Below are 16,061 nucleotides of genomic sequence, written 5' to 3'. Positions count from 1 at the left end.
CAGCTGGCATGTGATGGAGACATTTGTCTTATGCCAGGTATTACCTGGAGAAGCAGTGTTCCTCCAGTACCTGCACTTGTGGGTGGCTATGGATTATTTAGGTTTGTTCATTCTTTTGCTTTCCTGGGAATTTAAAAAAAAAAAAAAAAAAAAAAAAAGAAGGAATTGTAGATGAGGGTAATGTTGCCAAGATTTCTTGCTTGCTTTCTGCTTTTGGTTTAATAAAAGGATCTGTCCCGTGGTTGTGTTTTGCTTCTCAGTCTCTCTATAACACTTCCAAAATTATTGCAAGTAATTTCTCAAGCACCGGAAAGCACAGAATCAGTAGTTGCAGATTTGTGTGATGGTTTTTTCCTTAAGTGGTTCCTTACCCACTTTTATCCACAGCTGTATTGACAAAGTCCTCATTACTTCCTCACTCTCCATGTTCCCCATTAACAACTCATTGAGAAGCAGCAGCTCGGCAGCCCAGCCGGTCCAGAACCACCCATTAATTCTGCTCACAGGCAGCGAAGCTCCTTCTCCAGCACTTCCTCTGCCACTCCGCCTTGGAGGAGCATTAACTCCCTGTACCACCTGGCAGCCTTTAGCTTTTCCCCTCGAGTCTTAATTGAGTTGATGGATACGTGTCTGGTTTTAACCTTCTTTTCACTTTTCCTTCACTACTTTTCCCTGTATGTGGAGCAGTTCCTTAGGAAACTCCCATGGGCTATTGCTTGCTTCTTATTTTTCTGCCTGCCTTGCACATGCATGTGGACACACACACACACAAATATACCTGTCCCCTGCACATGCACACACGTGCCATTTGTAGCCTGTAGTCATTTGTGATTAATAGAAAGGGGTTGGGTTATCATCTGAATTTTGTTTCATGCTTTGGATAGTTATCAGTGTATGTGTCTAATTAATGTGATGCGGCCCCCTTATTGAGAGGAGTGTTCTGCTGCTATAAAATAACTTTAACTCTTTCAAAGCACCTCCGTAATGGGTACAGCCATGTCTGTAGCACAGATTGTATCCGTAGAACAACTTCAGTAAGAAGATAACTAGGGAAATGTGTCCTTGATTTAAATTACTATGTGGCACAAACTCCACGGGTATGACAGTCTCCAGCAAAGGCAGCAGAGAGTGGAGGGAGTGACAGGGAATGCTGAAGGAGAACAAGTGCTAGCACTGGGCATGTGGGAGTCCTGCTATGAAACCTGCATGAACCTTCCTTGCAAATTTCTATCTGAAGACGGGATTGCACACGCTTGATGTGCCTGTATGGCATAAGCCCATATAACCCTATATATTTTTATCCACTATTTACTTGAAAACTTCACGTGGTAAAACCATGGCCTTGCTGAACTCAAAGTTAACACCAGGGTTCATTTGACTGGGAACCACTGAAAAGAAATGCCAGATCCATCCTTACACAAATCCTCTAGATTTGCATCCTAGAAGTCAGACTTTCCACTTTAAAATAATCCCTTCAGAAACAGTATTGGCAGCGACATGAGATGGCACATGTTACAAGAAATGGTTCAGGCATATTCATAGCTTGGCTGTCTGACAGTACATCCTTGCTGGGCTGGGGCTGTATTCTACATCTAATTTATTAAGCTAGACTTAACACTGTCCATGGGGTGGCTGTAGGATTTTTTTCAAGAGAAAATTGCATGCAGCACTGTGAGAACAAGCACATTACCTGAGCCATTCCACACCGCACTCTCAGTGCTGGCATCTCTTCAGGGATTTATACCACAGCCAGTCGTGTCAAATCTGATGTCAAAACTGCCTGTGAAGTATTTCCCCATTGTGTTTGCTGGCAGAGTCATCACTTGGACTCTGTTGCACCATTAATGTTTTTAACACAGGAGAGGCAACAGGATGGCACATTCAAATGCTGGATGCGAGTTCAAAAACTGTAACTTGCAGATACCATTGTGCAGACTCTGGAGCACGAATGTCTTGGCACATGAAAGCATAAGGGTTAACAGTCCCTCCACCAAGGCAGGTCTCACTGAGGCTTGTGTGAAAGCAAGATTTGATCCTTCAGCCTGAACAAAATGCGGAATTGGATTTTTCAGAGGTTGGCTACATGGGTCACCCTTAGCTGGGCTTCTGTTGTGGTGGAGGAGCTGCCTAGTTTGGGATAGCTGCATGGACTTGCATGGTGCATCAGTCAGAGCTGCTGGGTCCCTGGACAGGATCGCAACTGGCAGCTTTTTGAAGACATCAGGAAGTATTTGCTGTATCTGAAGACAAGTAGCTTATGGTGTAAATATAAAATATGAGGTTTGCAGCCCAGAAACCCATCTGAAATGTATGCTAAACATTGGAAAAAACATGCTTTTCTGTCCTCCAATAACACTTAAAAACTAGCGTTGTGTATATGGTTTCATCATACGTTCTAAAATGAAAACTGTCAGAACTGAGAATTTTCAATTCTTATATTGGGATTTTCTTTAAAAACCACCCATGAAAACATAAACAACAAACTAAATAAATGGATAGATCTTTTCATAATATTAGTTTCTGACTCTTACCTACAAGCAAAAACATCTCCCTACCTTTGTCTAGATAGGCTTTTTCTTGTAAAAGTGTAGCCTTATGCTTCTCAGAAGCACCGCTAACTCTTACTGGATTGCTTTTGCAATTTTAAACAGCAGTGACCTGCCTGTAGCACTTTGGCTGCCATTGCCACAAAGGTTTGCAGTCACCACTCCTTGGCTGGAGTAAGTGAAGAAACTCAATGCCTATCACAACAGCATCCTCTTCAGTAGCTAAAGGACCCGGCAAACAGAAGTCATCCAAAGCAATTCTAATAATTCAACCATAGATAAGGTGCTTAAGTTAAAGGAAGGTCTGGTCTATACAGCTGTGTCCACTCAGAGCTGGTGAAACTGAGGAAGGGACAACATGAGGCACCTGTGAGAATTCACATCTGAACAGGATTAGCCCTTGGGTATTTGTCCCATTCCCGTTGTGATGCAGACCATGGAGCCAGTCCTCTCCGTGGTGGTTGATTTAATATATGCCATGAGTGTGTGTGCATGGCAGGGCAAGGCTCAGCATCTGAAAAGGAATGTGAAGTACCCCTGGAAACAGAGAGGCTGCACTTGAAATGATGATTATTTTCTTTGAGCACTGTGATTATTTGGGGAAATCTCTTGTGCGCAGTTGATGAGCTCCTGGTCCTGGAGCACACTGCAGGCTCTGCTGTGAACAAGGGCTTGGTGGCCTGTCCGGGGTTTGTGAGCCACAGCAGTGGAGGAGGACTGAGCCTGGTGAGGAGTGTGCCATCAGGAAGGCAGTTGAAGGCTGTATGCTGGAGAAGGTGACAGGTAGTCCCTCGTTTGGGATTCTCGTTGCCTGGCAAAAATTGTTAGGGAGTCACCTGTCCCAGGGGAGCTCGGAAGGGGTCACCTCCATAGTGGAGACTGGGAGAGAGTAAGGCAGGACACTGCTTTCGTGCAGGGGGTCCTGCCAAAAGGGTGGGTTACTCTGCAAGGCAGAGGGAGCGACTGAGGAGAGGAAGAACTGCTTAAGGTGCTGGGAAATCAAGGAGAAGAGGGTGGGTGTGCGTGGTGGCCCAGCCCTTGAAGGACGGGGCAGCAAGGTGGACCGTGAAGCCACAGTCAGTGAGCAACAGGGAACCTGCACCCTGCAGAGGTGGTAGGGACAGGGAAAATCCAGGGCCCGGGGTTACTGGGAACAGCAAGGTGTTCTTGGGAGCTGGGATTTCTTGGAGTGCTGACCCTAGTGCTTTGTGACTCCAGCATCACAGCAGGCAGTGTCCAGAAAGGAGCTTCATTGCACTCCTCACAGACACACGCGAAAATAACAAAGCATCCTGTTGCATTTTATAGTGCATATTTTTCATGCTTTTGCAGCTCACTGTTCCTCCTGTTTGTATACAGGTATAGTGCTGCTGCTGCTGAGGATAATAATAACAACAACGATGATGAAAAAGCCTGAGCTGTTGCATATGCATGATGGGACTTCTAATATCTCTGTGTGCCAGCAGGCCAAGCATGGAATGGTGGGCAGCCCAGTTCTGCTGCTTGTATCTTTGGAGGAGCGCAGGTTTTAGGCAATCCCTCATGTGGTTAAGCTTGATTGGAGTGGGTTATGCGTTATGTTTAGGTGTCATGTGTGTCCGTCCCATTCCCCCCATCCCTCCCCCCAATGATACCTGCTTTCCGATGAGCCGTTTTGTAACTTGGAAGAGCCCCAGAGACACCAGCCCTGCAAAAAATGAGATAGGTTTGACCTCCAGTTGGGCATGGGGGGGTTGTTGGCCCCAGTCTGGAAGGAGGGTGCTGGGGATAGGCGTGAGTGGGTGCCGGTGGGGAGCTGCCATGTCTGAGGATGATGTGGAGATGGACATCTGATAGCTGGGATGGGAGAGGAAGGCAAGTGGTTATTCCTTGTGGAGGGGTGCCAGCTGGGTATTGCCTGCAGATGTCTGCAAGGCAAAGGAGCATGTGGGTCCCCAAACTGTCCCAAAATAGATGTAGAGAGGTGCTGCATGGCAGGAGGGAACAGGGAGGGATGCTGTGTGGAGAGAGGAACCAGGAATGTGAGGGTTTGTGGGGCATTTATAATTCCCTTTGTTGTTGAAGTAGGGACCTGGGGAGGGCATGCTCCAAGGGGATCTGGCTGTCCCCTTGCCTGAAGCCTGGGGGGACAGTGCCCAGAAAGGTCCAGCACTTTGGGATCTGCTTTTTGTTAGCCTTCCCCATCCCTTCCCTCCCTGTCCCAGCTCTTTTCTGTGGGATGGGGATTGCTCTGTGCAGAGACCGCTCCCTGCATCTTGGTCCGGCATGTTTTTCCCCTTCGATGACAGCGCAGGAAAATATGAGCCTGTGACAAAGACGATCTTTTTTTGGGACATTACTTAAGCTCATGCTTAGCTTTGAATCACAGCGAATTAAAGAGGCTGGGAGCACATGCCTGAAGTTAAGCATAGGTACAGAGATGGGCTGGAGGAGGATGACAGAGCACTTGCTGACTCGCATCTCAGTAAGGTGCTTCTGCAGCAGTTGAGCTGCTCTTGACTTTCCATATCCTTCAGGCAGTGAAGCCCAGCAGCACGGTCCTACCATGGTTAGATTAATTTAGCTAAGGTGTGTGCTTCCAAAGCATGTAACTAGGTGACTTACCTGCTGTGTGTCTGCTCTGGAAACACAAAAGTACTGAACTCTCCTGTTTGTTACCTGCCCTTGTACCAGAGGTAAATCAATGTACACACCAGTGCCATGATGCATTCTTCTAACCCATTTTCACACGGTGTAGTTTGTAAAGTGAAATGTTTCTTATTGATGTCACATTGTCTTGTGGGTTGTCACACCCCTATAACTTCATGTTCCTCTTTCTACTTTGGCACACAAACAGTATTTAAAAAAAAAATCATCCTCACGTGGTGTATAGGCTCTTGAAGGGTATTTTTAACCTATTGCACTCAGCCATATTTGGTTCTCTTCTCAAAATACAAGTTCACTGACGTGCTCAGATATGCAGTGATGATTTTTTTTGCCTTGGAAAAAGGAATGTAATGTACTCTCAGCCAACTCCATGTCCTCTTGTACGGACTGTAATTAGCCTTTGGAGAAAATCCTTCTGCTTCCACGGAACACCGATTATCTTCCCTTTTGGGATTTATTGCACCAAATAGCCACATTCATTTCTATTTCTCTGTTGCAGTTCGCCAGACCAGGAAAGAAAAAAAAATGCAATTTTGTATTGCAATTACCATAGTTCCTGTAAATAATTTTATTTGCTCTGCTCTGTGCCGTGGTGGTGCAGATTTTGTGCTGGTTGAGGTTTTGACCTGCACAAGAGGAAGATAAAGTGTGAACCCCAAAGTCCCCTGTTCAGCTGCGGCGCTCTGCTTTTCTGTTTGCCCAGTGGATGTTATAGGAAGGCTCTGTCCATACAAGCCTATCTTAATTTCTCTGATCCAGATTGCGTTTGCTCACGCAAACCATAACCTAGAACTGAGTTTCCCTTTAATTGTTTTCCTAGCACCAAGTTTTGTGGGTAACTACATGCATTTTTACACTTCGGGTGTGATTTGCAGCTCCCTTTCCACTGTTTGCTCAGCAAGTGATGAAAACAACTCCCACCGATCACTTGTCCCCAGCTACTTAGTGCCCTGAGAGAAGGTCCCTTCTGCTCTGATGACACATGTCGCAGGTGACTGGGAAGCAGGTCACCTTCCAGGAGCAGATACACCCCTGCTTCTCCCCTCTTCCTCCTCTGACTGCTGCTGCCATCATGGCAAATGAGCTGGGTTATGGAAATCATTTCACCAGAGCCGTGGGAGATGATGTTCTGTCCTTATCTGCCTCCTTATATTGCTTCAGCAGGTCTGGGGAGAGCGAAAAGCCTTGGAAACAAATGCAGCCTGGTCTTGAGGTGATGGTGATGTGTTTGAATAGAATAATGATGAAAGTGGCAAGTCAGCCAAAGATGTCATATTTCAAAAAGAGGTTATTCATTTAAGCACCCGTGAGATTTGGGAACCCAGCGTCCTAGGGAAAGTTAGTGGCCTCAGGGCTTCTCTGTCCTTTGCGCTTTTGAAATATCTCATCCCTCTTCAAGAATATTAATATCAGAGCTATGTAAAGTCAAGTCTTCAAAAGAGAAATAAATGGCATAAAAAGCTATAAATAGGAGAAGGATATTCCAGAATCAACATCATCTTAACTACATTTTTTCAGGGTATATCCTTTTGGAGTAAAGTTATGTACTTAAAATGTAAATTAGGTGCCCCACTGGGCACCTAATCCAGATTCTGGGTGTTTGGCTTTTTTTTCTTCCTTCTCTATGAAAAGGGACCACAGAAGGAAAAGCAAGTAAGGGAAAGCAATATTGAATAAAAAGGAGTGGGAGAAGGGAAGGGAGCAAAAGTAGGGGATGATGCTGCACTAGTAGGAACATCACCAGTATTAGAATGATGTACTGAGCTAATAAACGGAGGGAATACACAATTAAAGAAGAGGGGAAAGGGAGCCACATAGGAAATGAGACAAAAGAAGGTTCAGGCTAAGAAGTTAAGAGCATATTAATTACAGGCATTCCTTGAGGACAGTAGTAATTTAAAGGTTTTGTATCTTTTTTTTTTGTTGTTTGTGTGTTTTGGGGTTTTTTTTAATGTTATAGCAGTCTCTGTTAACATCTCTCAGCTACAGTCTTTACAGTGAGGATGAAACAGTCAATGTGTCTAAATACTTTTAAGCAGTCCTGTCTAAACACAGGACTTCCAGCATAGTTTTCAAGTAGCTCTTGGACACAATTATTATTTTTTAACAATTCTACAATTTTTAGAATTTTATAGTATATTGTTATGAAGAGGGTTTTCTTCTACCCTTCTTCATCCCTTCCCCACACAGACTTTGTCTTCTGTTTACAGCTGTGGAAGAGACACCCATTTTGGACACCCCAGCTAGGTGATGAAGCAGACACAAAAACCTGCTGAGGACAGGAGAGCAGTTGCTGCAGCCTGAGTTGGTCTGGGGATGTTGTCCACCTTGATTTAACAGGCAGCATCCTTCCAAGGTGTTCAGCTGCAGATATTTTATTTTTATCTCCAAACTGGGACTTAAGTCTCTGGTTCTCATTTAAGGTTTGGCATTTTTCTCTTGGTCCCCAAATAATTTTTAGCATAGACAAGGCAAACAATGCTGTGTGCTTCATCTAAGGCTTGGGCAGCTCTTTTTAGGACGTGGGACTGCCCAGGTCTTGTGGAGTGAAGGACCATGTCTGATAGTGTCCACACTTTGCTCAAGTTGGGGCTGTGGCTGAGTCCCACTATCCACTCTAGGGGGTGGTTTTGTGTATTTTTGCTCAGGTGACACAACAGTTGGTACCTGAAGGTGTAGTGGCTTGATAGCGCTAAAAGTGAAACAAAACAGTCTGATTTCTGACACTGGCACAGCAGGATCAGTTGCAAAGGTCCGTGCTTTCAGTGCGAGGTGCGCATGGCATCAATAGGAGATCCTGGAGACTTCCTTGGGCATCACCTCTCTATCCCTGGCATCTTGGCGTGGGGGCATCCCCTCTCCCGTGGCCGGGGTGTGTACCTGGAGCATGAGCCAGAGCAGGACACGGTCCTGTGCCAGGGTTTTGCCCTCTTTTTGGGATACACTGTGCAAAGGATGGGGTGGTGGGAGGGCTAGCCAGGCAGGTGCACTGACCTCGCAGAAGCCCTGTAAATGAGCATGGCTCATAAATCTCACTTTTCAAATAATCCTGCTCCACAGACAGGGCGAGACATCTTGATTTAGAGCTGCTTGAAATTTGCTGAGCTGGTTTGCTCTCCCATGCTTTCGTTTTGCTTGCACCCTTCTCTCTCTCCGTATATATATATATTCTCACATCCATACACACACACGCACCCCCCTGCTCTCTCGCTCTCTCTACCTGTTATTTTGATGCTAGTGCACTGTAGCATTCATGTCTCTGTGCTTTCCCAGGCCGTTCATTGTACTGCCTCCCCTGATGGAGTGGATACGAGTTGCCGTGGCTCACGCGGGGCACCGTCGCAGTTTCTCGGTGGACAGCGATGACGTACGGCAGGCAGCGAGGCTCTTACTGCCGGGAGTTGACTGCGAACCTCGACAATTAAAGTAAGTCCACCAAAAAAATCGGCTGCTTTGTGATAAACGTGTGTCTCTTTCCTAGTGACAGCAAGCAAGCCAGCAGGCAGAGGGACTGTGTTATTGCCTTGAGAGGTGCATGGATGCTCAGGCTTGTCACTGTGTGTGTTGCAAAATCGGCTCCTGGTATTTGCTCACATCCGTGGCTAAGCTGGTTGCATGGTAATGGGTGCCTGAATATCTCACAGCTGGATCAAGTCTGTAATCTGTTCGTCAGAGCTTGTATAGTGGTTGTTTGGTTTTTTCTCTTACTTACAAGGTTCTGCTTGCTAATGAGGGACTGAAATTCTGCTAATTGTCTGCTTCACGTTGCTTTGCTATAAAATACGGGAATGTAATTGGCAGGGCTGCAGATATTTTTTCATGGCTTTGTTTTCAGCATTAATGCTTAAAGGGCCATTTAAACTTATAGGTAAGACTACCTCTTGCAGTAAAATTGTATTTGTCATGCTAATGTCGGTTCAAAGTAGTTGTAAATGTCAGCCTAGATAATTTGACTTTTTCATGTATCAGATATGACCTTTTGGTTTTCTAATGAAGTCTTAAAGTATTCATTGTCAGGATATGTTTTTAGTGTCTGTTTTGCCTTATTATTACGTACATGTATAAAAGCATGATTTAGGGCTGTTCTAGAGTCAAAAATATATTTAGTTTTGATTTTTTATATGAAAAGGCACTCTGAACCTGCCAAAGTAGAAATTGCTCACTGCTATTTCTTCACAAATCTGTACATAAACCCCAATTTTCAGCAGTCTGCCTTTTCATACAGCAGTACGTGCATTCTTTCTTGCAACACAGAAAGCAGAGGGGTGATCTACATGATTAGCTGTGACAAGCTGCATCGGAGCAGCTGCCTTGTGTTGACTCTGGCCTTGACATGCTCTTTCACCAGAGAGTATAATACTTGCATAGGCTTTTTATAGTCCCTGCTTTTCAATATTTAATTGAAGAAATATGTTGAATTTCAAAGGCAAAATCTTGAGCGTTTCAGATTTCAAATCTTGGCTTTAATTGCTTTCCTTTCGTGTGATCATCTTGGCCCTTGTTTCCAGAAGTGCAGCGTTCTGTGTCCCTACTGAAATGTCAGGACTTACAGGTACTACACACTTTCTGAAGACCTAGGACTTGGTTTTGAAAAGGCACAATTAATTTGATACCTATTCCAGTATTTAGATAGGATTGCAAATAAGGCAATAATGTTTCTACTCTACAGCCTCTATCTTAAAAATTAAGGTAGATACAGTTAAATATCTGTGGATTAAAAAACACAATATACCATTCTTAAAGTTGTATTTTGTCCAAGTGTGTGTGTGTGTATATGTGATGCCATGACAATTTTCCAGGAGTTTCAAAAGCATTTGAAGTTGAGGATAGTTTTATTACGCTGCAAAAAAATTTATTAATTATGAGGAACAAATCAGCACTTCGTTTAAAGTTGCCATCAAGAATTCATTTAATAAAAAATAGAAGTGGTTGCTGTTGTCCTGCTTGTCTTAAAGTGGGAATGAGCCTGAAGAGTGTTGCCTGGAATTAATCAGTTGGGAATGAAAAGAGAAATCATTCCTGAGACAAAAATCTGGATTTTAAAGTGGCCAGGCTTCACTATGTGCCCTTATTTGACAATGGCCTGATTCACACACTGATGTCCCAAGATGACAGTCTCACTCTGTTGTGAGTTCTGCAGAGGTCTGCAAAGGAGTGCCTGCATACTTTGGGCTTTATTTTAAGGTCTGTGCCTTCTGCCAGTTAGTGCAGCAGGTTCTTTGCGTAGCTGCAAATAAGACCCCGGCTGCCTGAAATCCTGAGATCAAAGGAAGGACCAACCTTTTCTGAAGAATAATGTAAGAGATCAGGATGTTAATTTGAAACTTTGCACTTGTAATTTTTTATTTGTATTCAGTGCAGACCCTCAGCACTTACCATTTCCACTAAGGCAAGCGCCAGCCTTTCATGCCTACTATCTAGGCATTTCGTTAGGGAAGGAGTGTTTCCAGCTATCAACTCCTCAGCAAGCATCAATTCCATAAATTCCCCCTACGGGGGGAGGAGAGAAAATACAACAACTTTGCCAGGGGATGGCTTTTCAAATAAGCTGTGTGATGGATGACAGCTGGAGGATTTTAAATGCAGTTAGCTTGATATATATTGTGACTTTTATAGAAGCGGCTTAATAAGCATTACCTTGAAACTGGTTAAATTGCTAGGCTTTTCTTAGCTGTCTTTAGTACCTGTAATATAGAGACCTGAACCCAAAAGTTCCCATGGTCCCATGTGAAATTGCATCATTCTGTGGTGTTGATTCACAACCTGTCATTGCAAACTCACAAAACAAAATCAGCTTGCACGCTGAAAGCCATGCATACAGGGAGAAGGAGAGGGAGAGATTGGCAGGATCTCAAAGGCTATGGAGTTCAGGATCAGTTCAGATAAAAACCAAATGTTCAATTTCTTATCTGAACTACAGCATGGAGGTCTCCCAGCAGATTCTTGTGACACTTCACAGCACAATCACATACTTCAGCAGTGAGGTTCCCAATATGTGGCTTTGTAAATCATCCCTGCATTCTTTCTGCCTTTCATTCCAATACTTCCGCTCTTTCTTCCCTCCTCTGATCCTTTTTTAAAAATCCATCACCGTAATTTCGTGCAATATTTTCATCTCCTGAAAGGGGGGCCGCTCTTGCTCTGGGTAGAGGAGTGAGGGAAGCTGCAATCAGGCAGGAGCTGCCTGTCTCCTTCCTGATCTCTTTTCATTTTACAGCAGCAGACATGCCAGAAAGTTTCTTCCCTTTCCCCAGCCTTGGGAGATAAGCAGGGATATAAATGTTCACCTTCCCCCAGGGGCGGAAGCTTTAGACAGACCAGTTGTCTCCACCTTTTGCAAGAAGGTAGGTTTCACAGATGAGTTGACTTCTGGATGCCCAGCAGCTAGCGGAGGTGGAAGCCCGAGTTGTGTCCACAATATTCTTTGTCATACTGGGAGACCAGACTTAAATAAAGCCTTGCCTGTACCCAGGCTCTGTTGGGCCGCCTGAAGCAGCTGGATGTAGTCAGTAGAGAACTGTGTGCAAGGAAGCTCTCTGCTGGCCTGAATCTGGTGACGGTGGGTGCTCTGCACTCTGCTCCAGACCTTTTACTGATGAAGGCATCAGGGATTAAGGTAATTTGTTGCCAAAAAGGAGCATGATGGTAAAAACTGTGTCGACCTCCCTTTCTGCTGCAATAAAGTAGTATGTATCACTTCTCAGTCTGCACTGGGTCTGGCTGGCTGCAAACAGATGCATTGTTTTGGCTGCTCATCATCATCACATCTGCAAGGGGTACCTTTCCCCTTGCCCCGCCTAAACGCAAGAAGCTCTTTGCATGTCTTTCCTTCCTCCATTCTGTGGGAAGTTTGTTTAAAAAAAAAAACAAAAAACAACCAGTGTGTTAGACATGGTGGGGAGGATTGCTAATGGATGACTATATCTGGGGACTAGAGGCTGATGGCAGGGAAATAGAGCAAGGGAGAAGCATCCTGTATGGCTCAGCACAAAGACTGCCGTGCTTTTTATCAGGGTCAGTGGCTTCATTTCTAGTTGCAGTATATTATGGCAATCCTGGAGGACGTAAAGATGCCAGAACAAACTGACCCGAGAGGTGGTGTTGTCATGTGGGGGACTGTTGTTACCTGGTCACTTCTGCACCTGACTGGATAAAGGTCTGTATTCTGGTCAGTCAGTCATTAAGGAGGGATATAGTCTAGTTTGTGTGCACGCATGTTCATTCTCATATCCAGAATCAGCAAAAATTGAAGAAAAATCCACAGTCTTGGAGATGTGAGTGCAATTCCCCTCTACAAAGGGTGATTCCCATGTGTCATTTGAAGCATTTTTTTTATGCCCTCAGCATTACCTCAGACCTCTGATTCCAAGTCATCCCCTATCCGGTTTCTCTGGGAAATCCACTTTTCTCAGATGTTTCTGGGCTCGGAAAGCAGCCCCCTTCCCCCTGAGAAGGGCTCCGTGCTCTGCTGAAGGGAATCAGCTGGGCAGCATCTTCAGTCGTGGTACTTCCAGTGATGCAGGAAGAGGCATATCCGCAGATTCCAGCTTGCACTGTCTGAGGGTGGGATTCTGGCTCCTGAACCCCAAACATCCCAGCTGGACATCTGATCCCCACTTGGCTGGGGAAGAAATGCCCAGCGGGGTTGCTGACCTAGCCTATGTCAAGGGACCTTCCTGGTGTCTGAATGAAGAGGAACACCAGATGTGTCTCCCATGGCACCAAGATGTCCCAGAAGCATTTGCCTGTGAGGCTGTCAGTGTCCCCTGTGCCCTTGCCTAGTAGGCTGCAAAGTTCCTGGCTGGGATTTGAAGAAGAAGCAGAGTTCACTCATCTTGAGGAGTGGTTTCTTCTTATCCATAGGTGAAAAGGCTTGTGCCTTTCTCTTGTATGGTGCAGACTGAGGTTGCTCCCTGTGGTATTCATTACTGTCCACCACAGCCACACACGGAGGCATGTGCCACACTGTGGCACAAGGAGCCTGGGACAATTCTGTAGAGTTCTGAAGTCCTTTTTGGCAGCTGTACCCAAAGGGCAGCAACGGGAAATGGCATTTTTGCTGCCAGGCTCCTCGCAGGTGGAGTCCCACAGGGGTCTGTCTTCCTCTTGCTTCATCCTGCATTGACGTACAACCTGTGGAGACCCCTCAGGCTCTGGTACAGAGTGCCCGTGAGAAGCGTCACAGTCCCTTGTTTGCAATCGCTGGTTGTTGGGGGGACGCTGGAGGACAGAGCTAGGCAGTGGGGCTTGCATGCCAACCCCACTGGTGCAGTCAGAGCCCCTGCTTACGTTTCGGTCAGGTTTAGTTGGAGGTGGTAGCATTGCTGCTGGTCGGGGCAGAGCTGGTGAGAGCAGGAGCTGGTGTGACAGGGCTTGTGCCTGTGCACAGATGGAGAGCCATAACGTGGTCCCCTTTAATCACTTGCTCATACACCTCAGCAGCATTGTGGAGTTATGGCTGGGTTCCCTGGTGGTGCTGGGCTCGTGTATAGCGAATGCAGCAAATATCCCTTTTCTTCTTTGCCTGGCCGTGAGTCTGGGTCTTAGCTCTGCCTGTGACCATGGGCATGCACGCTTTGCTCATCTCTTCCTGGGATGCAGAGGTGAAATTGGTGTCTGCAGGTGCTGGCCTTGAAGAGGCACCTGTGAGAGGTGCGCATCAGTGCCAGCAGAGGCCATCACCCAAGAACTTAAGTGAATACTTTGCCTTTGTTTTTGGGAAGAAAACCCTGGGGGAAAAAGGAAAACCAAATAATAGCAACAAGGTTATGAAAATGGAAAAACAATAATCAAAAGGAGAGCAAACTGTGCAGCTTAATGCACTCAAATTGAGGTGAGCCAATAACCTCTATCCCAGCGATGAGAAAGAGCTGCCTCACAAAATCAGAGGGTCAGAGGGAAATATTTTTAACAAAGCCTGGAGTAGTGCCATATCTCTAAGGATTAATAATAGTAATGCCCAATGTTTGAAAAGGATGAAAAATGATCCAAGGAAAATTCCAGGCTGTTAGTGCAAGGCCTTTGAATGTTTTTTCAGGCAAAGACTGATTAAAGACATGTTGTCAAGGGAAAAATGGGATAAAATGTGACACAGATTTTCTAAAGATAGATCTTGCCAGACTAATCCAATAACTTTTTGATAAGATAACTGATTTTCTACCCCAAGGAAATTCAGTAGATTTCATCTGTTTGGACTTGAGTGAACAATTTGATGCAGTCCATGCAGGGAGCTATTAGTTAGGATGGAGAAGATGGGGTTAGTAAGGGAATTGGAAAGTGAGCAGGGGCTGGCTTCACGAGAGAGGTAGCAAGGGCTGCATTGGCTGTGATAGGGTTACAAGCAGAGATCTTCAGCTCTCACTCATAAGAACCGGTATTTTTTAATTTTCAGAAAGGGTTTTGGCACAAATCTTAGCAGTGTGCTCATGAAGTTAAAATTTGCTGATGCCATGGTGCTGAGAGGCATTGTCCTGACAGAGGAAGTTTGGGAAATCATCCAGGAAAAAGTGGATGACCTTGAGGGCTGGGACAAAAGAAATGGGATGAAATGCAATTTTCCACAAATGGAAGGCAAACACGCGGAAATGAATTGGAAAAAATCATAGTGCAGTGTATATGTAACATATACACTATATATGCAGCATAAGATATATATATTGGGAGCCGAGTATTGGAAAGGTGGTGGTAAAGACTGTAGAGCAGTGTTTCATCTCAGAATGGCTGTAAACCACAAAAGTGGATTTTTCCCCAGCCATAAAAAAAACCCAAACCAAATGCATTTTGAAGATGCATTGGGAGAAGTATTTCCAGTAGGAAGAGGAAAATATTGGTGCCTCTGTACATGAAAGTGGTAGGAAGTGATGTGGAATCACAAATCCTGTGTCCGAGTCAAGAAAATATTCACATTGGACCCAGTAGAGAGAAATGGGCTGGGGTGGTTTGAGTTTTGACAAAACATTCTTATGAAGGAAGCCTAGAAGAAAGGGACTCATTCAGCTGAGCAAAGTGGGTGCTGAGGGAACGTGTGACTCTTCTCTAGAAATACAGTAAACACCGCAGAAGGAAAAATACACTATTTAAAGGGCAGTGTGGACACAGGAATATGTGAATGTTAACAAGTCATAAGTTCAAACTGAAAGCGTAGATGGATCTGAGCCTTGCTGCAGCGTAGGACTGGGTTTATTAACCCTCCAGCCCCATATGCTTCAGCAGCCACTGCCCCATTGCAGCCGTAGCCAGGGCTCCCAGTTGCATTTACAGCTCTGATTCAGAAAGGTCTCTGGGCAAATGCAATGCCTGCCTTTGAAAACTTGTCTTTAATTGAAAAAAAGTCCTAATTTCCAGTTAGGCTTGGCCTGAGAATACCTAAATCTGCTTTTCTGTCAGGGACCATCCTTTTAAAAGAAGGCAGTCTAGGAAAATAGGATTATCAACCTCAAGAGTGTAGCTTATTTAGCATGCGAGCATCCTTGGGTCATTCTAGAGAGTTTTCTTAAAACTGTGGAAAGGGAAAAGTACAGCAACATAAAGGGCAGATGTGTTATTTTGTTCTTTCAGAGCAGTCTGTACCATTTGCCATGTCATCGTAATACCATACCGCACATGCAATTCTAACTTGAAAGTGAAAGAGGAAGAGTTGCATTTAATGTTTTATTTATGGAAATCCTGTGCCTGTGCTAGAGCATGAAAATATAAATAGACTTTAATAAATAGAGATTTGAAGGCAGAAAAATATTTCCACTGCTCTTTGCTCTCTCTTAAAATGTGCTGTGTAAGGGGCCGAGTTTCTGGAGAGGGAGAGAGTAAAAAATCACTAAGAAATTCTGCTATTTAATTACATACAGCCACTTTTAAGTGGAGATGGTTGGT

General features: G+C 44.9%; 1 protein-coding gene across 2 annotated transcripts in view; it reads left to right on the top strand.

The window, feature by feature from the left end:
• ABTB3 (ankyrin repeat and BTB domain containing 3) overlaps positions 1-16,061 on the top strand; it is a 187,663-nt gene that overhangs the window by 121,724 nt on the left and 49,878 nt on the right. For both annotated transcript variants that reach the window (XM_056341007.1, XM_056341005.1), the window contains exon 4: positions 8,466-8,618. In XM_056341007.1, the coding sequence (XP_056196982.1) occupies positions 8,466-8,618 (153 nt within the window). The remainder of the gene's footprint in view (positions 1-8,465; positions 8,619-16,061) is intronic.

This window comes from Falco biarmicus, chromosome 5 (assembly GCF_023638135.1).
Source record: "Falco biarmicus isolate bFalBia1 chromosome 5, bFalBia1.pri, whole genome shotgun sequence".
Taxonomy (NCBI): domain Eukaryota; kingdom Metazoa; phylum Chordata; class Aves; order Falconiformes; family Falconidae; genus Falco; species Falco biarmicus.
This window is presented reverse-complemented; position numbering and strand designations above follow the sequence as displayed.